This window comes from Microcaecilia unicolor, chromosome 1, assembly GCF_901765095.1.
Source record: "Microcaecilia unicolor chromosome 1, aMicUni1.1, whole genome shotgun sequence".
NCBI lineage: Eukaryota > Metazoa > Chordata > Amphibia > Gymnophiona > Siphonopidae > Microcaecilia > Microcaecilia unicolor.
The window spans coordinates 513,279,893-513,305,607 of NC_044031.1; the positions used below are offsets into that span (position 1 = coordinate 513,279,893).

The window sequence follows — 25,715 nt, forward strand, 5'->3', positions numbered from 1 at the left end:
GGAGAACATCTGTCCTGCAGTCCTCAAAGAACATCTGCTACAGGTGAGTAATTTTGCTTTCTCCGTGGACAAGCAGGACAGTATGTCCTATCAGAGAATCCCTAGCTACTAGGCTCGCTAAAAATACATAACGGCCAATAGGGGCTTGCAACAGCAAGGCCAAATCAATACCTCTAACAAACAGAAAAACCCTGTTGTTAAGGTGCAGATTGGAGGCCTAGGAGGCTAGAATTGGATTCTGCAGAAATGTTTTACCAAACTGGCTATTGTGTCAAGACTTCTGCTCAAGATAGTAGTGAGATGTGAATGTATGGACTGAAGACCATGTTGCAGCACTGCAAATTTCCTAAATGAAGGCTGATCTCAGGTGGGTTACCAACGCAGCCATGGTTCTAACTTAGTGAGCCGTGACACTGCCCTCCAGAGTCAGCCCAGCCTGGTCATACCTGAAGGAGATGTAGTCTGCTATCCAATTGGATAAAATGTGTTTACCAATGTTTGCCCCCATCCTGTTTGGGTCAAAAGAAACAAAAAGCTGGGTGGACTGTCTATGGGCTTTAGTCCGTTCCAGATAGAAGACTAAGGCTCGCTTCAGTCTCAGGTGTGTAGCCTGCATTTGCCAGGATGGTTATGAGGTTTTGCGGAAAATGTTGGAAGGACAATTGACTGACACCACCTTAGGAAGGAACTTAGGTTACATGTGGGGAACTATTCTGTTGTGACAAAACTATGTGTAAGGTGGATTAGCTACTAGGGCCTCAAACTCACTAACCCTATGATCTGAATGACCACCACCAAAAATAAGACCTTCCAGTTCAGGTACTTCAGATGACAAGATTCAAGTGGCTCAAAAGGAGCTTTCGCTAACTGGGTGAGGATGATATTGAGGTTCTATGACACTGTCAGAGGTTTAATGGGAGAGTTTGTCAGAAGCAAACCTCGAATAAAATGAACTAGAGGCTGTTGAGAGATGGGCTTACCCTCTACACAGTGTTGGTAAACACTAAATTGCACTGAGGTGAATTCGTACAGTGTTGGTTTATAAAACCATACTCAGAGAGGTGTAGAAGGTACTCAAGCAGTTTTTGTGTGGGGAAAGAGAAGGGATCTAAGGCCTCACCCTCACACCACACATCAAATCTTTTCATTTTGAAAGTATAACACATCTTTGTGGAATTTTTCCTAGAAGACAGTAGGACCTTGGCAACAGGTAGTTGGAGGGACATGGCTCAAGCTTTTAACATCCAAGCGGTGAGGGCTAGGGAATAGAGGATCGGATGCAGAAAAGATCCCTCGTTCTGTGTGAAAAGGGGTCAGAAAACACTCTAACTTCCAAGGTTCTTTGGAGGACAACTCCAGAAGAAGAGGGAATCATATCTGCCTCGGCCAGAAGAACGCAATGAGGATCATGGTGCCCTGGTCCTGCATGAGTTTCAATAGAGTTTTCTCAACCAGAGGGATTGGAGGATATGCTTACAGAAGGCCCTTCTCCCAATCCAGGAAAAAGGCTTCTGACTGTAGTCTGACCTGAGACTGGAACAAAACTGAGGGACTTTGTTGTTGAGATGAACGGAAAAAGGGATCTAACGAGATGTCGTCCCACTCTTGGACGATCCGTCAGGCAACGCCATGTGAAGGAACCACTCGTGCAGTTGCATCACCCTGCTCAGCTTGTCTGCCAGATTGTTGTCTTTGGCAGCCAGGAATGTTGCTCTGAGCACCATGACACGACTGGAGGCCAACTGCCATATCCTGACTGCTTCCCAACGTAAGGGGTAGGTTCCCATACCTCTCTGCTTGTTTACATAGTACATGGGCAACTTGATTGTGGTTTGGTTTTGAATACTTTGGCTTAATAGCCAATCTCAGAAAGCCTTTTGAGCAGTGGTGGTCCTGGAGGCACCCCAGCCAGCCAGGTTTTTGGGATATCGGCAATGAACATTCATGAAACATATTTGTATACACTGCCTCCGTTGCATGCAAATCTCTTCCATGGATATCCCGAAAACCTGACTGGCCGGGGTGCCTCCAAGCTCAGGTTTGGGAACCACTGCTTTAGAGCATTCCAGACTGCCTGCAGCTCCAGGAGATTGATGTGAAGCTGGATCTTCTGAGCGGACCAGTGGCCCTGGGTTTGAAACCCATCTATGTGAGTGCCCCAACCCAGGCTTATTGTTTATTCATGTACTCAATATACTATTTTCTCCAGGGTCTGGTCAAAACTGCCTACATGGAAAGATAAAGTTAAGAATTGAATACCATAAAATTGACAGAAAAATGTAACATTCAAACACACAAGTATACATACCGAAATGGGTGGGGAGGGGTTGGATGCGTCTGTAGTCAGAAATTTCAAGAAAGGAGGAATTTTCAGATTCCCTTTGGCCTGGCAACACTGGGAAGCTAGAGTCCATTGAGCACTTCGCAGATGGTGACATGCCATGGGTTTGGCCTCACAACCTATGACTTGCTGGCTGCTCCAAACTCAACAGGTGATATAAATTAGTGCATCATTCCTTACCCTGAGGGAGGTAGGATCAGAGTTTGAACCGAGTCTAGCAGGACTTCCATGTACTCCAATTGCTGTACTGGAAGCAGGTGGGAGGAGTAGCCTAATGGTTATCGTAGTGGGCTGAAAATGTCAGGAACTGGGTTTGACTCCCACAGCAACTCCTTGTGACCCTGGACAACTCACTTAACCCTCCATTGTCTCAGGTACAAACTTAGATTGTGAGTCCACTAGGTATAGAAAAAGTACCTGCATATAATATATGTAAACCACTTTGACTGTACCCACAGAAAGGTAGAATATCAAATGCATGACCCCCAGACCCCACTGTATCTGGATGCGGGTTTACGTATCCGTTATGCCCAGAGAACAAATCCAATGTCTTGCCTGAATCATGGGGAGAAAGGTGCCCAGGAAAATCATCCTGAACTCTTCTTTGACCACATATTTGTTCAGGGACCTTAGGTCTAGGATGGGACAACCCCCCCCCCCCCCACCCCCCCCACCCCCCCCCCCCCCCCCCGGGGTCTTCTTTGCACAAGGAGGTACTTGGAACAGAATCCCTTTTCCTCTTCCCCTGATGAAACGTGTTTGACTGCATGGGCCTTTAGAAGGGAGTACAGTTCCTCTGTGAGAACTTCCTGATGCTGAGAGATGAGTTTTGAGGCTCTCGATGTGCAATTTGAAGGAGGCTGACGCCAATTTAGATCTAACCGTTCCGGACTATTTGAAGAACCCACTGGTCTAAGGTTACAAGGGGACATCTTTCTTGGAAAAATTCAACCTTCCTCCAATCAGTAGGTCATCTGGGCACTTTTATTTCAGTTATGCTCTGCTATAGACAGCCAAAAGCTCATTCCTTGCTTGGACTGGGTGGAGTGGGGGTTTCATTGGGACAGGGTGCTTGAGACCAGGACATGTGAGACCTGGGCCTGCTGGGGAGGGCGAGTTAAGGGAATGAACATATGCCTTTGAGAGTAGTATGCCTTCCGACTTCCACCTGAAAACCTCCGAGAAGCGGCCACAGGAGCAGAGCGCTGGGACACAGTCTTTTTGGTGCTGGACCTTTTCTTAATCAAATTGGCAACTTCTTCTACTTTGTCCCCAAAAAAGATCATCGCCTCAGCAAGGGACGTCTGCCAGCTTTTCTTGAACTGCTGGCTCTAAGTCTGAAACACAATCATGAGAGTCTGCATATGCCAAAAGCAGGTGGCCAGGGTGCTCGTCAAAAGCATTAAAATTTGCCCAGGCTACATGCTTTCGACGCTCATTCTGCATGGCTGCAAGCTGACAAAATTTGTAATGCACCAAGTCCTTCAAGTAGATGCTCATGTAGATCTGCTAAGACTGGATGCAGAAAATGAGCACTGAGTCTTAAAACACTTTTCTCCCAAAAGACTCCAGAATGTGAGCATCCCCCAAAGGCTGGAAAGGAATGCCATTTTGGTCAATGCTGGCTGACAGAGCATGAATCTCCAGGATAGGTTGGAGCGGCACCCTCGATGCCTTGGCACCGTGCTAAGCTAGGATGCGCCCCAGCTCTTCCTGTAATGTGACCTGGAGTCATTCCTCAAGAGCAGACGTAGGTAAAGGCGAGACTAGGGTCAGTGCAGAAGCAGTCTATGAAGAAGTAGGAGCCAAATGAGAGGTGGGATCCTGGCTTCAGGGAGTCTGGCACATGGGCATCACTTTGACGGAGAGGGAACAGTCCTCACAGCATCACCGGTGTCCTGGAGCTCCTTGCACCATGCTTTGATGAGGATCAATGCTGCTGTTCTTTGCCTTTGCTCAATGCTCACTATCAGGGTACCTGGTTGCAGAGGAAGACAATGCTGAATCCTTGCACGTCCTTGGTGCTGAGCCCGCACGGGTGCTACTGATGCCGAGGCAGGAGGAGATCTCCTTGATGTCTATGCGTCCCCAGCGTCCGGAGTAGCTCCTGAAGCCATAGGGACTGATGTCCTTGACATCTATGTCGATGGACTGGACTTGTGTGTGCCAAAAGGTTTCTCTCATAGGGCCTTCCTGACTCTTCTGAGTTCTCGTTTACATTTGAGCACAAACAGAACAGTGAGTGGACTTAATGTTAGAAGCCACGCATAATAGGCACACATCGTGAGGATCAGTTACAGACATGGTCCTAATGCAGCCTGAGCACTTGTTAAACCCACTGGGAGGCTTCAGGAACATTGCGGAAAAAATAGCCAAAGCAAAATAAACGGCTCATCAAAAATCTATTTTTTTTTTTTTAAATACAGACCTGGCCAAGAGCTCAAGCCTAAGGAGGCCACAAGCTGCAGAAAAAGAAAGAAAAACTTAAAAGGGCCGAAAAACTAAGAAAGTAAGTGGAAACAAGGTAAAAAATTTAATTTGTCCTGCACTACTCACTAACAGGGTCTTTTACTAAAGATTAGCTTGCGTTATCTGCAGCAGGGCCCATTTTATTCCTATGGGCTCTCCTGCAGATAACTCAAGCTAATATTCAGTAAAAGATCCCCTACAGGCAGGAAGGCAAGAGAAATTTTTCTCAGAAAAAAACTGTGCGACAGAAAATGAAGGGTCCTACTTTAGTCGGGTAGGCCGGAAGGCAAGTGTGCATACATGGTAGGCCCATCAAAAGCTCCCAGAAAATGAAGGAATGCTAGGCAGTGTCAGTCCTGCTTGTTCTCAAAGAAAGTCCATAAACTGTTAACAACAAGGTAAATTTCGGTGAAGCCTGGAGGTAAGCAATATGAAAATCAATATACTTTTGGAATCATGTCAGGTACTTGAGAGCTTGACTGACCACTATTGGAAACAGGATATTGAACATAATAGATCTTTGGTCTGACCAAGAACAGCAGTTCTAATGTTCTCAGAAAGGATATAAAAAGGTATTGCTAAATTAACAAAAGAAAAGAGGTTTACAAAAATACAAGAATAAAGCCGAGTCATTTCTTACCCACATTACTAGTTCCTAAATTTCCTTGAGCGCCCATCATTCCTGGCTGAGGTGTGGCTGAGTAGGGGCTGCCACTTTGTATTGATGGGAAAGGTCCTGTGCTACTCTGGTTTTGCACACTGATGTCCAATGGTAAAGTCTGGTTTGGTAATCTGCACAGTTGCCCTACTTGTGGGCTATTAAAAGCTAAGAGAAAAAGAGAAAAAGGAACAAAGAAATCCATTAAAATATTCAAGATTTTCCAATTGGAACAGCTAGTGATCACAGTCAATTTCTTGTAATGTGATTTATAAAACTCTGAAATGAAACAAAACAATCTCCCCTTCACTTGAAGAAAGGCATTATATAAAGCTTCTTAGTGAGTTACACTACAATTTGAATAACATTTGTTAAATACAACTGGAAACAAATCCTGCACCTAATATGCATGGAAGCAAGGTTACTCACTTGTAGCAGGTGTTCTCCAAGGACAGAAGGCACATTACCACATAAGGGTGATGTCACCGATGGATTCCCGGTAGGGCGCTACCCATTGTTCTAGATCTTTCAAAAGCTTTTAGCAGCCCCAACCACGCATGCATATGTGCCATCCTGCCCATCTCAGTCACACAGGACCAGAAGTTACATTTTCAAAGTTTAGAGAATGTAACTCCTAGGAGAGGTGGGAGGGTATGTGGTAACAGGTGTCCTGTTATCCTCACAGAACAACTGCTACAGGTACGCAACTAAGTTTTCTCTATGGACAAGCAGGGCAGTAACTCATTGTAACACTAGTCAAGTCACTTAACCCTCCATTGCCCCAGGTACAAAATAAGCCTCAGTAATATTTAAACCGCTTTGACTGTAACCATAGAAAGGCGGTATATCAAATCCCATCCCCTTTATTACCACATATGGGAATCCCTATCAACCAGGTTCACCGAAAATAACAAACAGGCATCAGGCAATACCAATCAAACTGCACTATGTACATGCAGCCTAGAACAGAACAAAATGAAACTAGAAGGGTACAGATTGAAATTTCATGTGTAAAGGGGAAAAGGATAGTGATAGGAGTGTACTACCATCCACCTGGCCAGAATGAAGAGACAGATGTAGAAATGTTATCAGAAATTAGTGAGGCTAACAAACTGGAGAATACGATAATAATGGGTGATTTCAACTACCCCGATATTGACTGGATAAATGTAACATAAGTGCATGCTACAGAAGTGAAATTCCTTGATGGAATCAGACTGCTTTATGGAACAACTGGTTCAGGAGCAAACAAGAGAAGGAACAATTCTAGACCTAGCCTTTAGTGGAGCGAATGATCTGGTGTAGGAGATAATGGTGCTGGGGAATCTTGATAACAGTGATCATAATATGATCAGATTTGATATAAGCTCTGGAGTACGTACACAAAGGAAATCCAATATGTTAGCAGTTAAATTTCAAAAAGAGACTATGATAAAATCAGAACGGTGAAAAAAACACCAAAACGTAGAAGAGAGGCTACTAAGGTCAAAAATTTACATCAGGCGTGGATGCTGTTCAAAAACACCATCCTGGAAGCACAAGACAAATATATTGTATATATTAAAAAAAAAGAAGGAAGACCAAATGACAGCCGTGTTAGGAGTCACTGACCAGGAAAAGGATCTAGAAGTCATCACTGATGATACTTTGAAACCCTCTGCTCAGTGTGAGAGGAGGCAAAGAAAGCAGAATATAATGTTAGGTATTATTAGGAACAGAAAATAAAAACAAATATGTTATAACGATTTGTATCGCTCCATAATGCGACCGCACCTCAAATAAGACATAGTGGAATTAGAAAAGGAACAGAGAAGGGCGACAAAAATGATAAAGGGGATGGGACAACTTCCCTATGAGGAAAGGCTAAAATGGCCAGAGCTCTTCACTTGGAGGTAAGACAGCTGAGGGGAGATATGGAAGAGGTATATAAAATACTGAGTGAAGTGAAATGGGTAGACTTGAATCGCTTGTTTAGTCTTTCCAAAAATACTAGTACTATGGGAACATGCAATGAAGCTACAAAGTACTAAATTGAAAACTAACTGGAGAAAATATTGCCTCACTCAATGTAATTAAACTCTGGAATTTGTTGCCAGAGAATGTGGTAAAAGCAGTTAGCTCAGCGTGGTTTAAAAAAAGGTTTGGATAGCTTCCTAAAAGGAAGTCTATAAGCCATTATTAAAATGGACTTGGGAAAATCCACTGCTTATTTCTAGGATACATATATGTATACCGAGGGTGAATTTGAATGCAGTCGAGAGACATCTACGACGAACATAGTGTTGAATATCACACTATGACCAAATCAAATTGCAGCTTTCAACAGTGCGAAGGTAAGTAAAAAAAATATTTTCTGCACCAGTTGATGCTCAAATGTAGATTACTATTGTAAGATTGTGAGATTGCATGAGTGAATTTTATGGACAGTACACAGAGAAAAATTAAGAAAAAATAGTAAAAAAAAATGAAGATTTGAAAACGTGGCACTAACATTTGTATACACTATAAGACACGAATGCTCAGTAAGTTCAGTGTACTATCGGAGGCTGGGGGGCAGTCAATGATTATAAAAACCGGCACAAAATCAGAAGCTCGCTAACAGCGTGATACCTAGTGCCTGTGTGTATATATGAGACGTCCCCTATTAAGCAGTAATACTTCACATTGAGCTGTTTTTGTACCACCAACCAGCTGTTGTATATTTTTTTAAGATAGAGAGGTGGAACGTTGCCATTTTTTTTTGTGTATTTCTAGGATAAGCAGCATATTATGTATTGTACTATTTTGGGATCTTGACAGGTACTTGTGACTTGAATTGGCCACTGTTGGAAACAGGCTACTGGGCTTGATGGGCCTTCAGTCTGTCCCAGTATGGCAACACATATCTAATATAATAAAACGCACCGTGAACGTTCTAATGAGGACAACGTTCTGAAGTCACTAAAACACTCCCTGAAGGGTTCGTGGCGTTCGTGGTGTGAAGCCAGCCAGGCTGCCAGCCGTCTCTGCCCCGCCCTCGCGTCAAACGTCATGACGTCCAGGGCAAACGTCATGACGTCGACGGCGCAAAAAAAAAAAAAACGCAGCGTCAGGGAAGGAGGTGGCGCTCCCGACGTCTCTAGCCTTCCCTTCGTTGTGTTCCGCCTTCTTCTGACGTCAAGGATGACGTCAGAAGAAGGCGGAACACAACGAAGGAAAGGCTAGACGTCGGGAGCGCCGCCTCCTTTCCTGATGCTGCGCTGCCGGAACCGCCGCCACGGAGGTAAATTAAAAAAAAAAAAAAAGGGATGTAGGGGGAAGAGAAGAGGGTGGGCAGTTGAACAATGGGAGCGGGAGAGCAGAGGAGAAACGACAGCAAGGATGCGAGGGGGGGGGGAAGAAGGGGGCGGGACATGCTGGGACATGGGAGACAGAAGAGCATGGATGCGAGGGGGGTCATGGAAGGGAGAGAGGGGAATTGCTGGAAAAGGATGAATGGAGGGGGCAGGGGACAGAGAAGCATGGATGGGCATGGATTGAGATGGCAGGGCTCAGGGTGAGAGGGGAATTGCTGTAAAAAGGATGAATGGAGGGGGCAGGGGACAGAGAAGCATGGATGGGCATGGATGAGATGGCAGGGCTCAGGGAGAGAGGGCAATTGCTGGAAATGATGAATGGAGGGGGCAGGGGACAGAGAAGCATGGATGGGCATGGATTGAGATGGCAGGGCTCAGGGAGAGAGGGAAATTGCTGGAAAAGGATGAATGGAGGGGGCAGGGGACAGAGAAGCATGGATGGGCATGGATTGAGATGGCAGGGCTCAGGGACAGAGGGGAATTGCTGGAAAAGGATGAATGGAGGGGGCAGGGGACAGAGAAGCATGGATGGGCATGGATTGAGATGGCAGGGCTCAGGGAGAGAGGGGAATTGCTGGAGAAGGATGAATGGAGGGGGCAGGGGACAGATGGGCATGGATTGGGAGGGCAAGGCTCACACTCTCTCTCTCATATACAATGTCTTTCTGACTCTCACTCTCACACACTCTGTCTCACAATGTATCACATTCACTCTCTATGTGCCACACAGTCACTCACACACTCGCTTGGTCTCATACACTCACTCTCACAGAGAATCTGTGTCTCACACACACTCTCTCTCTCGCACACACACACAGACTCTCACATTGTGTCTCACATACACACTTGCACACACTCTCATTCTCACACACACACTCTCACAAACACACTCACACCCAGACTCCCTCTCTCTCTCACACACACACACTCACACTTTCACTCTGACTCTCACACAGTCACTCTCACATACACTCTCCCAAACATACACACTCCGAGGAAAACCTTGCTAGCGCCCGTTTCATTTGTGTCAGAAACGGGCCTTTTTTACTAGTGTACTTATAAAGAAAACTTAGAAAGAGCCAAAAAAAAAAAAAACACTAAAAAGACTACAGTGAACAAAGAAAATAAATAAGGAAAAAAGCTGAAGGCAGGGAAGGTCACAAGACAAAAAAAAAATCACTTTAGGGAGCACAAAGAAAACATTCTCCCAGCTCCGTGGTAAGAAAAAATTGCTGGAGAACTGCTGGTCCAACGCAACTGAGGCTGGCAGGACACGCATGCACAGTGAGGACTGCTGAAACCTTCTGAAAGTCCTAGAATGCTGGGCAGTGTCCACACTGGACCTCCATCAGTGACGTCACACATATGTGGTAATGACTGATGTCCTGCTTCTCCTTGTAGAATGAATATGTAAAGAAACATAAATCTGTGTCAAAGTTTCCTTCAAACAAAGAAAGTTGGAGAAAGGTACACTTATGCTTAAAGCTTAATGAATTAAGCATGTTTCCCTTTCTATCCCACTTCCCCCTGCAACTCCTCACCCCAAGGTAACTGACTGAAAAGACATGGGCTAAATCCAAATATTATGATTACTACTGGGGCGAATATCATCCAGTCCTGATGGTTGTCAATTTAATTTATTACATCTGCTAGATTTAATGATTTCATGTAGCTGCTCCAAATCATCATCATCATCTGCTGTGGGTAAGACCCCCAACATCTGCTTCAGTAAAAAGAGACATTCCCCTTTAATTTTTCTATTACAACTATATCCTCTCTGTAAGCCTAGTGATCCAAACCCCTCAGGGGATTTTTGTTTGGATTATACAATGCAATCCGCTTAAGTGCAAGGGTCTGGGACCAAAGAAAAACATGCAATTAACCGGAGCGTGCACTTAACCGTTGTGACCCAAAGAAGCTTGACATCTGATAAACATATGTACAGTACTGTTTATTATACGTATAGTATATAGTCTCCGTTAACTGATGTTATACAGTCTCATTTAACTGACGTTAGGCTTACTTGACATAATCAGTCATAGTCCTCTGTACACTCTTGTGTCTGTGAGTTCCATAGACTACGTCTGCAAGACGGTAAAAACTGTCATAGCACTGACATCCAGTGGCCTACAGATAGGCCCACACAGTGTTGAGAGACTCTCAAGCGCTCTTGCAAAAGTGACAGGAGGTTGTTGAATTTCGTCAGCATGTGTCTCGCTGCTCATTTCATCATCTGTTTCATCATTAGCCGTTGCCTGCGTGTAGGCGCATATCTTGACATCAGTGCTGTCGTCAGCTCTTTGTAGATCGTAATCAACAGCTACATAGTGATGAAACTCCTCTTCAGTAACACAGGCTGGGATGTCAATAACCTGTTCATCTGACGCGTTTGCAACATCTGCATCTGTTTCGTCCCTCTCCACATCCTTAACAAAGCTTGCCCGCTTGTAGCAGTTCACAATGGTTGTCTGTGTAGCGTGATTCCAGGCTTCTTTCTGCATATGTATGGAATCCAACAGTGATAGGAATCCAAAAGTGATGGATTACGAGCCAGTTCAACAGCATGTTTAACCTTGTCAGTCTGGTCATCCATAATGCTCATCAGACGACGTAGCACAAGAGTCCGATAATGTTGTTTGAACTTGGCTATTATGCCCTGATCCATAGGTTGGATCAGAGAGGTAGTGTTTGGTGGCAGGAAGACCACCTTGATGTTAGACTGCCTGGCAGCAGAACAATTATCAAAAAGCAACAAAATCTAACGCTTTTGTGCCCGCATTCTAGTGTCTAACTTCTTTAGCCACTGCTTCCAAATTTCCCCCATCATCCATGAATTTGCGTTAGCCTCTTATGACACAAGAAGTTGCTTAACATTCTTGAAGCAACAGGGCTGTTTGCTCTTCCCAATGACAAGGGGTTCCAACTTCTCACTCCCATCCATATTGCAGCAAAGGAGGATTGTCAGTCGGTCCTTTGACGTTTTACTTCCTGTAGTTTCGGCTTGTTTGAATGCAAGTGTTCCATCAGGAATCGCTCGCCAGTAGAGACCATTTTCATCAGCATTGAAAACGTCACGAGGTGCAAACTCGTTCAAGATGGTAGGAATAACTGAAACAACCCAATTTTCAGTACCAAAGTCATCAGCGTCTTATTTTTCACCATGCTGTTTCTTGAATTTTATGTTGTTCCACTCCTTCCATCTTTCCAACCATCCAACAGTGACTTTGAATTCAGTTAGTCCAAGACTTTCAGCTAGCTGATTAGCTTTCTCCATAAGCAGTGGACCACTGACAGGAAACTGCCTGCTCCTGACTTGAGAAAACCACCGGAGAGCATCTTCTACATCCTCAGCTTTTCCCGCCCGTTCTCGTTTCCTGTGTGGATTTGAGGATGCCTGGTGACTTGCCTGCCTGGTGCGAAGGTGGCGGACCTCACGCATCACCTAGATAGGATTTTAGATAGTGCTGGGGAGGAGCCAGCTGTCTTGGTACATGTGGGTACCAATCACATAGGAAAATGTGGGAGAGAGGTTCTGGAAGCCAAATCTAGGTTCTTAGGTAGAAAGCGCAAATCCAGATCCTCTAGGGTAGCATTTTCTGAAATGTTACCCGTTCCACGCGCAGGGCCCAAGAGACAGGCAGAGCTCCGGAGTCTCATGCGTGGATGAGATGATGGTGCAGGGAGAAGGGTTTTAAATTTGTTAGGAACTGGGAAACATTCTGGGGAAGGTGGAGCCTATTCCGAAAGGATGGGCTCCACCTTAACCAGGGTGGAACCAGGCTGCTGATATCGGCATTTAAAAAGGAGATAGTGCAGCTTTTAAACTAGAAATGGGAGGGGGGGGAGGCCGACAGTCGCTCAAAAGCGCATGGTTCGGAATAAGGTATTTTTAAAGATATCACCAAAACAGGGAAGATAGGGTATCCTGACAGTGAGGTTGCAAAAGAGACCTTAGTAGATCAGGTGTCCTTAAATAAAAATCAGACAAAAGATTGCAAATTAATACTGTCAAGTACTCATGTAAGTAGGAACAAACAACATACTCTGAAATGTCTATATGCGAATGCCAGGAGCCTAAGAAATAAGATGGGAGAGTTAGAATATATTGCACTAAATGAAAAATTAGACATAATAGGCATCTCTGAGACCTGGTGGAAGGAGGATAACCAGTGGGACAGTGTCATACCGGGGTACAAATTCTATTGTAGTGATAGGGTGGATTGAATTGGTGGAGGGGTAGCATTGTATATTAACGAGAGCCTTGAATCAAATAGATTGAAAATTCTGCAGGAAACAAAACACTTCTTGGAATCACTGTGGATTGAAATTCCACATGTAAAGGGGAAAAGGATAGTGATAGGAGCGTACTACCATCCGCCTGGCCAGGATGAACAGACGGATGCAGAAATGTTAAAGGAAATCAGGGATGCAAACAAACTGGGCAACATGATAATAATGGGTGATTTCAATTACCCCGATATTGACTGGGTAAATGCAACATCAGGGCACGCTAGGGAGGTAAAATTCCTTGATGAAATCAAGGACAGCTTTATGGAGCAGCTGGTACAAGAGCCGATGAGAGAAAGTCGTTAGTGGAACGCATGACCTAGTGAGGGAGGTAATGGTGCTGGGGCCGCTTGATAACAGTGATTATAATATGATCGGATTTGATATTAGCTTTGACGTAAGTATACATAGGAAATCAAATACGTTAGCGTTTAACTTTTAAAAAAGACTATGATAAAATAAGAAGAACAGTGAATAAAAAACTTAGAGAAGCGACTGCGAGGGTCAAAAATTCACATCAGGCGTGGATGCTGTTCAAACACACCATCCTGGAAGCCAAGGACAAATATATTCTGCGTATTAAAAAAGGTGGACGGAAGACCAAACGACAGCCGGTGTGGTTTTTAAAAAGTGAGGTGAAGGAAGTTATTAGAGCTAAAAAAAAATCCTTCAGAAAATGGAAGAAGGAACCGACTGAAAATAGTAAGAAACAGCATAAGGAATGTCAAGTCAAATGCAAAGTGCTTATAAGGAAGGTTAAGAGGGACTTCAAAAAAAAAAAGATTTTGTTGGAGGCAAAAACACATGGAGGGGCATAATCGAAAGCGAACGCCTATCTCCATGGGCGTTTATCTCCGAGAACGGGTACGTGAAGGGGCGGGCCGAACCATATTTTCGAAAAAATGGACGTTTTTGAGCTGGGCGTTTGTTTGTTTTTTTAGCGATAATGGAAACTAAAAACGCCCAGCTCAAAAACATCCTAATCTGAGCCATTTGGTCGTGGGAGGGGCCAGGATTGGTAGTACACGGGCCCCCCTGATATGACAGGACACCAACTGGGCACCCTAGGTCAGTGCGGTGGACTTCAGAAAAAGCTCCCACATGCATAGCTCCCTTACCACAGATGCTGAGCTGCCAACCCCCTCCCCCAAAACCCACTACCATAGCTCTTAGGGGTGAAGGGGGCACCTACATGTGGGTACAGTGGGTTTGGAGGCCTCCCATTTACCAGCACAAGTGTTGCAGGTGGGGGGGGGGGGGGGGGGGGAAATGGGCCTGGGTCCACCTGGGGGAGTCGGGGAGGTCATCCCCGATTCCCTCCAGTGGTCATCTGGGCAGTTGGGGCACTTTTTTGGGACTTGTTCGTGAAAAAAAGGGTCCAAAAAAGTGACCCAAAATCGCGGTAAAAACGCCTTTTTTTTTTTTCGATTATCAGCTACAGACGCCCATCTCTCCTCGGCTGATAACCACACCCCAGTCCCGCCTCTGACACGCCCCCGTGAACTTTATTCGTTTCTGCGACGGAGTGCAGTTGGAAATGCCCAAAATCGGCTTTCGATTATACCGATTTGGGCGCCTTTGCGAGAAAAACGTCCATCTCCCGATTTGGGTCGAAATATAGGCGTTTTTCTCTTTCGATTATAAGCTGGATAGTAAAATTTTTTTTAAGTATATTAAAAGCAGGAAGCCGGCAAAAAAATCGGTTGGACCGCTAGATGACCGAGGAGTAAAAGGGGTGATCAGGGAAGACAAAGCCGTAGCAGAGAGAATTCTTTGCCTCGGTCATCACCGAAGAAGATTTGGGTGGGATACAGGTGTCGGAAATGATATTCGAAGCTGACAAGTCAGAGAAACAATGAATTCTCTGTAAACCTGGAGAATGTAGTGGGGCAGTTCTACAAACTGAAGAGTAGCAAATCTCCCGGACTGGATGGTATTCATCCCAGAGTACTGAAAGAACTGAAAAATGAGCTTGCGGAGTTATTGTAATATATAATTTATCCTTCAAATCGAGCGTGGAACCGAAGGACTGGAGGGTGGTCAATGTAACGCCATTTTTTAAAAAAGGTTCCAGAGGAGATCCGGAAAATTATAGACCGGTGAGTCTGACATCGGTGCTGGGCAAAATGGTAGAGACTATTATTAAGAACAAAATTACAGAGCATGTTCAAAAGCATGGATTAATGAGACAAAGTCAACATGGATTTAGTGAAGGGAAATCTTGCCTCACCAATCTATTACATTTCTTTGAAGAGGTGAACAAACATGTGGATAAAGGTGAGCCGGTTGATATTGTGTATCTGGATTTTCAAAAAGCGTTTCACAAAGTACCTCATGAAAGACTCCAGAGGAAATTGGAGAGTCATGGGATAGGAGGTAGTGTTCTATTATGGATTAAAAACTGGTTAAAAGATAGAAAACAGAGAGTAGGGTTAACTGGTCAGTATTCTCAATGGAGAAGAGTAGTAAGTGGGGATCCCCAGGGATCTGTGCTGGGACCGCTGCTTTTTAACATATTTATAAATGACCTAGAGATGGGAGTAACTAGTGAGGTAATTAAATTTGCTGATGACACAAAGGTATTCAAAGTTGTTAAATCGCGGGAGGATTGTGAAAAATTACAAGAGGACCTTACGAGACTGGGAGACTGGGCGTCTAAATGGCAGATGACGTTTAATGTGAGCAACTACAAGTGATGCATGTAGGAAAGAGGAACCCGAGTTATAGCTACATCATGCAAGGTTCCACGTTAGGAGTCACGGACCAAGAAAGGGATCTAGGTGTTGTTGTTGATGATACACTGAAACCTTCTGCTCAGTGTGCTGCTGCGGCTAAGAAAGCAAATAGAATGTTAGGTATCATTAGGAAAGGAACGGAAAACAAAAATGAGGATGTTATAATGCCTTTGTATTGCTCCATGGTGCGACTGCACCTCGAATACTGTGCTCAATTGTGGCCGCCGCATCTCAAAAAAAAAAAAGATATAGTGGAATTAAAAAAGGTGCAGAGAAGGGTGACAAAAATGATAAAGGGGATGGGACGACTTCCCTATGAGGAAAGGCTAAAGTGGCTAGGGCTCTTCAGCTTGGAGAAAAGGTGGCTGAGAGGAAATATTATAGAGGTCTATAAAATAATGAGTGGAGTTGACCGGGTAGATGTGAAGCATCTGTTTACACTTTTCAAAAATACTAGGACTAGGGGGCATGCGATGAAGTTACAATGTAGTAAATTTAAAACGAATCAGAGAAAATTTTTCTTCACTCAACGTGTAATTAAACTCTGGAATTCGTTGCCAGAGAATGTGGTAAAGACAGTTAGCTTAGCGGTGTTAAAAAAGTTTGGACGGCTTCCTAAATGAAAAGTCCATAGACCATTATTAAATGGAATTGGGGAAAATCCACTATTTCTGGGATAAGCAGTATAAAATGTTTTGTACTTTTTTGGGATCTTGCCAGGTATTTGTGACCTGGATTGGACACTGTTGGAAACAGGATGCTGGCCTTGATGGACCTTTGGTCTTTCCGAGTATGGCAATACTTATGTACTTTGTATTGTTTTGCCAGTCTTCCAGAAGCTGATCTTTCTGCTTCAAGATACGTGAAATTTGACTGGGATTGACACCATATTCTTTAGCAATAGGTGCTTGACTTTGTATTCTAATTTTTTTAAGAACTTCTACTCGTTCAGCCAGTGTTAAAGTCTTACAGTTGCGCGAAGATGACGATGACTCCAGTGTACACTCACTCTTTCGCTTATTCTGCCTGTGGCAGTTAACCAACGAGCTTTCAAATTTAATGCCCTTTTGTCACGTGCCAATCGGCTTCCATATTCCGTACACGCGCTTATGCGGAGTCTTTCCTGCAGAGGAGCAGTCTTAAACCATGCATATAAGCGAATCTTACACTTATCAGTGGTGCGCTAAACCGAAGTTTGTCCCCATAGAAACTGATGGCGCCAAAAAGGGGACCGAAGTACGGCATGCAGTTAAACAGAGCATGCGCTTATCCGACATGCACTTAAATGGAGTGCACTGTATTAGAAAAAGTTTTTGCAAACATTTTTACATAAACGCTCTTGGTCTGCCTTATTACTGTTTTACATCTAACTTGCCAGTGCCTATTCTCATGTGCATTACTCATTAGGGTGTGTATTTCATTTTCTGAAAGACGCTCTTTTGGCATTTTGCTGCTTTTTTCATCTCACCATTTAACCACACTGACAGTCATTTGGTCATCTTTATACCTTTGAAAAAAGAAATAGAAAACAGAATACATAGGATTCTATCTGGACTTTCAGAATGGTGTTCCTACATAATATTCATGTCTCATGTAAACGTTTGACTTTTCAACTTTGGCAACTGCTTTTTGTTCTTTCCTAATTTTCTCTATATCATAGGAAAAAGACCGATGACGAAATTTGGTGGGAATTTGTCTCCCTAGTAAAAGTGATCAAGGTGAGCAGCCAGTGCTGACTGGTCCAAATATATGTATGTTTTATCTTCAACACTAACTTTGACACTAAATCAGGCATGGACGTTATTCAAAAATACCATCTTGGAAGCCCAGTCCAGATGCATTCCATGTATTTGCAAAGGTGGAAAGAAGAGAAAACTTCAGCCAGCATGGTTAAAAGGTGAAGTAAAAGAGGCCATTATAGCCAAAAGATTGTCCTTCAAAGAATGGAAAAAGGATCCAAATGTACAAAATAAGAAGCAACATAAGCAGTGGCAAGTCAGATGCAAAGCATTAATAAAGAAGACTAAAAAAGAATATGAAGAGAAACTTGTCGCAGAGGCTAAAACTCACAGTAACAACTTTTTCAGGTACATCAGAAGCAGGAAGCCTGCGAGGGAATCCATGGGACCATTAGATCAGGAAGGAGCAAAAGGGGCACTCTGGCAGGACAACGCCATACCAAAGAAACTAAATGAATTCTCTGCATCTGTCTTTACAGAAGAAGACATAAGAGATCTGTCTGTACCGAAAATGGTTTTCAAGGAGGATGATGCAGAGGAATTGAAAAAAAATCTCAGTGAACCTGGAAGATGTACTGAGTAAAATTGACAAATTAAAGAATAGTAAATCACCTGGTCCGGATGGCATACATCCAAGGGTACTCAAAGAACTCAAGCATAAATTACTGATCTGCTGTTAGTAATATGTAACATGTTGTTAAAATCGTCTACAGTACCTGAAGATTGCAGGATGGCCAATGTGATGCTGATTTTTAAAAAGGTTTCTAGGGTGGATACAGGATATAACAGACCGGTAAGCCTGATGTCGGTGCTGGGCAAAATAGTGGAAACTATTATAAAGAATAAAATTATAGAATACGTAGACAACATGGTTTAATGGGACAGAGTCAGCATGGGTTCAGCCAAGGGAAGTCCTACCTCACCAATCTGCTTCATTTCTTTGAAAGCATGAATAAACATGTGGATAAAGGAGAGCCGGTTGATATTGTGTATCCAGATTTTCAGAAAGCTTTTGATAAAATTCCTCATGAGAGACTCCTGAGAAAATTAGAGTCATGGGATAGGAGGCAAAGTTCTGGTGTGGATAGAAATTGGCTACTGGACAGAAAACTGAGAGTAGGGTTAAATGGTCATTTTTCTCAATGGAGGAGAGTGAACAGTGGAGTGCCACAGGGATCTGTACATTTGACTCTCTAGAGGGATAGAATTTGAGTTTGTCTAATTTCCTAGAAAGTTCTTCCCCTGGTTACTTTCCCCACTGAGAATGATAAACTGTGTTGAAATCTTTTTTTTTATTTTTTGTTTAAATTATTTACTTATAAAATTTGAAATTAATGCAACCAAGTATAACTTGTACAGGAATAGAGTACAATAAATAAAGAATATAAATATAAAAAAGAAAAATATTTAATACAATCATTAATAACTTTCTAAGCAAGTCCACAATAGAGAGAGTAGAGCAATTAAGTAAGGCAAGGGAACCAAAGAAAATGGGACCCCCCCCCCCCACCCACCCCACCCCAAAAAAACACCAAAATTAAACTTGAAATGTAACATGTTAAGAGCATACAAATATAAGAATAGCCATACTGGATCACACCAATGGTATATCTAGCCCAGTATCCTGCTTCCAACAGTGGCCAATCCAGTTCACAAGTACCTGGCAGGAACCCAAATAGTGCCAACATTCCATGCTAACAATCCCAGAGCAAGCAGTGGCTTCCCCAATGTCCATCTCAATAACAGATTATGGACTTTTCCTCCAGGAACTTGTACAAGCCTTTTTAATCCAGATACGCTAACTGCTGTTATGACATTCCCGGCATCGAGTTCCAGAGCTTAACTATTCTTTGAGTGAAAAAATATTTCCTATTTGTTTTAAAAGTATTTCCATATAATTTAATTGAGTGTCCCTTGGTCTTTGTACTTTTTGACAGAGTAAAAAGTCGATTCACTTAATCATTCTACACCACTCAGGATTTTGCAGACCTTAATCATATCACCCCCTCAGACATCTCTTTTCCAAGCTGAAAAGCCCTAACCTCTTTAGCCTTTCCTTGTATGAGAGGTGATCCATTCCTTCATCATTTTAGTTGCTCTTCTTTGAACCTTTTATTTATTTGTAGCATTTGTATCCCACATTTTCCCACCAATTTGCAGGCTCAATGTGGCTTACATTAGCCGTCATGGCGGTTGCCATTTCCGGGTAACAGAATTACAAATGGAGTAGCGTTAAGGTGCATACATATAAGGTAACATCGATGAAACATATCATACATGAAACAGTTCATGATATATATATATATACACACACACACCATGTGCATAGATACATAGTGAAGAGGTTCTTGAGTGATGATTGGAAATAATTTTCTAATTCCGCTACACTTTTGAGATACGGTGACCAGAATTGAATGCAATTCTCAAGGTGAGGTCGCACCATGGTGCGATTTAGAGGCATTATAATATACTTGATCTTATTTACCAGTCCTTTCCTAATAATTTCTAGCCGCTTTTTTGGCCACCGCCATACACTGACAATGACTTCCTAAGGTGGACACTAGTATGAAGTAACTATCATTCAGATTATTCTTCCCAATGTGCACCACTTTGCATCTGTCCACACTTACATTCATCTGTCATTTGGATGCCCAATCTTCCAGTTTAAGGTCTTCTTGCAATTTTTCACAGTCCGCATGTGTTTTGACAACTTAAGTTTTGTGTCATCTGCAAATTAAATAACCTCACTTGTAATTCCAATTTCCAGATCATTAAAAATATGTTAAACAGCACCGATCCCAATACAGATCCCTGCAACACTATCCACTATTCACTCTTTTCCATTGAGAAAAATGGCCATTTTATCCTACTCTCTGTTTTCGTCCAATAACCAATTCCTAATCCACAAAAAAAACATTGCCTCCTATCCCATGACTTAAATTTTCTCAGGAATCTCTTGTGAGGAACTCTGTCAAAAGCTTTCTGAAAATCTAGATAACCTACATCAGCCAGCTCACCTTTATCCATAGTTTATTCATGCCTTCAAATAAATGAAGCAAATTGGTGAGGCAAGACTTTCCTTGGCTGAACCCATGCTGACTCTGTCCCATTAAACCATGTTTGTCTGTGTTGCATAATTTTATTCTTTATATTAGTTTCCACTATTTTGCTTGGCACTGAAGTCACGCTTATCGGTCTGTAATTTCTCGGATCACTTTTGGAACCCCTTACATTGGCCACCCTCCAATCTCCAGGTAATGTGGAGAATTGTAACGACAGGTTACAGTCACTAACAGATCAGCAATTTCATGTTTGAGTTCTTTCAGTACCCTAGGGTGTATATCACCCAGTCCAGGTGATTTATCACTCTACTAACTTGTCGATTTTGCTCAGTACATCTTCCAGGTTCACTGAGAGTTCTTTCAGTTCCTCCGCATCATCACCCTTGAAAACCATTCAGGTACAGGTATATCTTTACATCTTCTTCTGTAAAGACAGAAGCAAATAATTCATTCAATCTATCCGCTATTGCCTATCCTCCCCCTGAGTGCCCCTTTTTCTCCATCTAACAGTGCCCATGGATTCCCTCACAGGCTTTCTGTACCTGAAAAAGATGTTACTATGAATTTTGTGTCTGCAGCAAGTTTTTCTTCATATTTCTATTTTACCTTCTTTATCAGTGCTTTGCATCTAGCTTGATGGTGCTTATGTGCTTCTTATTTTCTTCATTCACATCCTTTTCCCATACCTACCTGTTCAAAAGGACATACTCTATTGACCCAACATAGATGCCATCACTGGCAACACAGCAAACCCCAACTATCGTATTGGACACTATTTACCCTTCCGTCTCTTTGACCCCATTGTGCCTGAAACAGACCTTATTTGACCTTGTATTTCACCTTGTATTTGTTTCTCTACCGGTCTTGGCAAACGCCTTACGGTACTATGTAAGCCACATTGAGCCTGCAAATAGGTGGGAAAATGTGGGATACAAATGTAACAATGTATGTAAATGTAACAATGTATGTAACAATAGTGACATAAACCTAGAGCTGGAAAAATTAAGAAAAAGCATAAGATATCTGCAGCCTCTACTCCAGGAGGATGAATTACGGAAAGAGATATTCCCATCCCCACCAGTGCTGGCTTTCCGACAGTCACCCAACGTAAAATACAAGCTAATTAGAAGTAAGCTCTTCCAACACAGATTCAAAAAGAAAAGAATGGCACATATATCCTTGCAATATATCCAGCTGCAAACTATGCCAAAATATCTCACAGGACCCCACGATCATTCACAAAGGAAAAATATTCAACATTAAGGAATCTTTCACATGCTCCAATCTTCCAATGTGGTATATATCATTCAGTGTAAAAAGTGCGATGAAGGATGCTATACCTGAGAAACAAGTCAGATGCTAAAGAAGAGATTTAATTTACATAGACATCATATGAAAAAATGCCAGTACAAACAAAGAGGTCACGCCTGTGGGACAGCACTTCACAAAACCAGAACACTGTACCAGTGATTTCATGGTAAGGATCCTGAAAGGGAACTTTAAAACAATACAGGAACGTAAGAACCTTTGAAGTCCAAATGATTAAATATTTTGACACCCACCAGACAGGACTTAAAGATCTGGGTTTTCTAGCCCATTACAAAGCATAAAATGTATTGCTTTGTAAATTGTATTGCTCTCCTGTCTCCGTGACTCTCAACCTATCCACCCCTATCCTGTTAGACTGTCACTGAAATGCTTTGATGTTTCACTCATCCCCTGTCTCCATGAATATAGTGTCACTGAAATGCTTTGATGTTTCACTCATATATACTGTCATCTGGTAACATTTGCTTATTTCCGATCTGACGAAGAAGGGCAACCTTCGAAAGCTAATCAAGAAATGTATTAAGTTATGTCCAATAAAAAAAGGTATCCATCTTATTCCCTTTTCCATGTTTATTTTATTTCTATTGATTACCTTAATGTTACAAATAAATCCTTTGAAAGATGTTCGCTTGGCTCTAATAGCCTCTTTCACTTCACCTTTTAACCATGCTGGCTGTCATTTGCTCTTCGTTCTACGTTTGTTAATATGTGGAATACATCTTGTCTGGGCTTCCTACGATAGTATTTTCAAACAGCATCCATGCCCGATTTTAAAGTCCTAACTTTTGAAGACATCCTTTTAGCTTCTATTTAGCATTTTCCTCATTTTATCATAGTTGCCCTTTAGAAATCAAATGCTGCTACAGTAGATTTCCTTAGTGGCTTCACTATAGATATCAGTTCAATTTGACCATGTAATGATCACGTTTCCCCTGCAACCCAACACCATTACCTCTCGTACTATGCTCTGCATTCCATTAGAACTAGATCTAAAATAGCTCCTCCTCTTGTTCGTTTCTTGGACCAGTTGCTCCAGGAACAGTCATTATTATGTCTAGGAATTTTACCATTTATCCAGTCAATATTGTGCTAATTAAAATCATCCATTCTTAATGTTGCCCAATTTGCCAGTTTTCCTAATTTTTGTAAACATGTCTTCATCTGTCTGTCCGTTCTGTCCTGGCAGACAGTAGTAGACCCTACCAGTATACTCCTTCCCTTCACATATGGAATTTCTATCCATGGCAGCAAACAACCAATATATAAAGAAAACTTACATAGGATCTCCAGAACATTCTAAGATCCACAATATTCCTTGGAGTGAGATATAAGGGTTTTAGAAGATAGAAGTAGGTAAGCTGAGATGGATCAAAGAAAACATACTACTACTACTACTACTTAACATAACTAGTCATACCAAACCAGGCATTTACAAGGAAATCTGAGATAGAACTAACCACCAAGCTAGTGAGCCTGCAAATAGGTGGGAAAATGTGGGATACAAATGTAATGAATAATAAAATTCTGGGCCTCAGAAGTAAAAACTGATGATGGGCCGGAGTTGCCCTTGCAACTTTAAATACGACAAAAAAGTTCCAGAGAGTGAGAAAAATACCTCCTCAAAACACAGTCCTTTATCATTCATATCCTTGTACACTGCTATCAAAGTAGCCACTTCACTCTGATTTGAAGTGATTTCTCTCACTGCTGTAGAATCTTCTAGACTATCTAATAAATTCAGTGAAGCTTCAGAATTTAAAATGTTATGAGTGACGTTTCTAGAGAAGTTGGTGTATAAGCAGCTCTAACAATGATTGGTGGTTGAAAATATTTTCAAGAAAATAGACTGGCAAGTGGTCCGCAAGTTAAAAAAGGAATGAACCCATTGGAGCAGACACAGTGGTGATAGCAAGTAAGACTTTACTGATAAATTGTGGGCTGAGTAATCTTTATTTAATTATTTAGGCCTTCCTCTTTATGCTCTAATTACTTTTTGTTTATATATTTCAAATAAAATAAAAAAGCAAAGTACAAAAGAATCTTATCTTGGTTAGAGGCCAATAAAAAGGAAGCCACTAAGGTGCCTATATTGCTAGTCTCCAACTGAGTAGTCAAATCCAAAGAACCACATTCCATCTCACCATCCTCCTTTCCAAGCCTCCTCACAGAATTAAGGACATAATATGCACTGGATATGGCTGGATAGGAAATGGTCTCCAAATGCAAAAAATATCCCGAAATAGTTCAACATTTAACTGCTTAAAAGTTTATTATACTAATAAAAAAGTCAAATTACTGTTATACACAGTATTTGCCAACCCCATCATTTATTTCCAGGAATATAGCCCCCTTTACCAGTGACAAGTTAGCAGACTGCAAAGATTCTCAACAGAATTCTGGACCTTCAAATTTTCTCTTCCTATCTCCAGTTCTACTTCCTTAATTTTGACACAGCTTTCCTGAAAAGGAACAGGGATGGCACAAGCAGCCAGTGGAACACTTTTGGACAACACAGGTCCCATTATGTCTGGCATTAAAGCAAATACAGTATTTTACAGTAAGGTCATCATGCCAAAAATCAAACATGCTGGCCATAAGATAATGTAATGCTTTGCTGCCTCAGGACTATAAAGCTTGCCATTATTGAATGAACAATGAATCCTGCACTTGCTATCTCCCTCGATATATCCACAGCTTTTGATCTAGATGATCATCGCTTCTGATTCATTGTCTTTCCACCTTAGAAATTTCCAGCACGTTCTTTCATGGTTGTCATCTTTCTCAAAGATAGATCCTTTACAGTTACCACTTTTTCCTCCATCGCATCTATTCGTTCCTTAAAATGAGGTGTCCATCAGGGCTGTTCTCGCTCTTCTCTTTAACCTATTCCTGAGCCCCTTGCTACCGTTATTTAGTCCACTGGGGGGTATCTTCAATTCTATATGGACGATATTCTTCATCTCTACTTAATGATCCTTTCAGTCCTAACCTAGTTCCTTTAAATGATTGTTTAAGCCTTATTTCTGGCTGGCTGATCGACCATAGACTTGTATCTAAAAAAAAAACCCAAAACTATTAGTTGCTGGTTCACAGGAGGAGTGTCAGTTCCAAAAACACCCGCTAGACATCTTGAATCATCTATCCAACCAGTGGAGACCTTCTGCTACCTGTAATTCTGGCACACCTGAGGTTCCAACCCCCCAAAATCTCTAACATCAGCAAATCAGGGTTTTCCATTCTCAGGCTGATTCGCTTGGTCCACCGTTACTTCCTCAATGACATTTGTTCACTCCCTTATTCTTGCACTACTGACTTCTCACTTAGACTATTGTAACATCAAATCTGGGCTGTACATGTTTCAATCTAAAATGGCTTCAGTCAATTCAAAACATGTCAATTAGGTTGCTCTGCCATGCACAATGTAGGGACCATGTCTCTCAACTCTTTCAGAAGTTCATTGGTTATCTATTCATCAATGTATTATCTTCAAACTACTGACCTCTACTTTTAAAGCTCACAGGGTAGGGCTCCCTCTTTATTTGAGCACACTCACCATTCCTATTCCCCACTACGTCTCTGCTCTTTAAGTGACCACTGACTTGTTTACCAGATCCTAAGTCTGCTAAATTGGAGTTCACCAGAAATCGTGTCTTCTTTTTTAATTTTTTTATTACATTTGTACCCCGTGCTTTCCCACTCATGGCAGGCTCAATGCGGCTTACATATTATATACAGGTACTGATTTGTACCTGGGGCAATG

The 25,715-nt window shown here is 42.3% G+C and overlaps 1 protein-coding gene across 1 annotated transcript in view; it reads right to left on the bottom strand.

The window, feature by feature from the left end:
* NCOA2 (nuclear receptor coactivator 2) overlaps window positions 1–25,715 on the bottom strand; it is a 470,775-nt gene that overhangs the window by 112,119 nt on the left and 332,941 nt on the right. Inside the window, 1 exon segment of the mRNA XM_030215383.1 lies at window positions 5,451–5,636. Within this exon segment, the coding sequence (XP_030071243.1) occupies window positions 5,451–5,636 (186 nt within the window).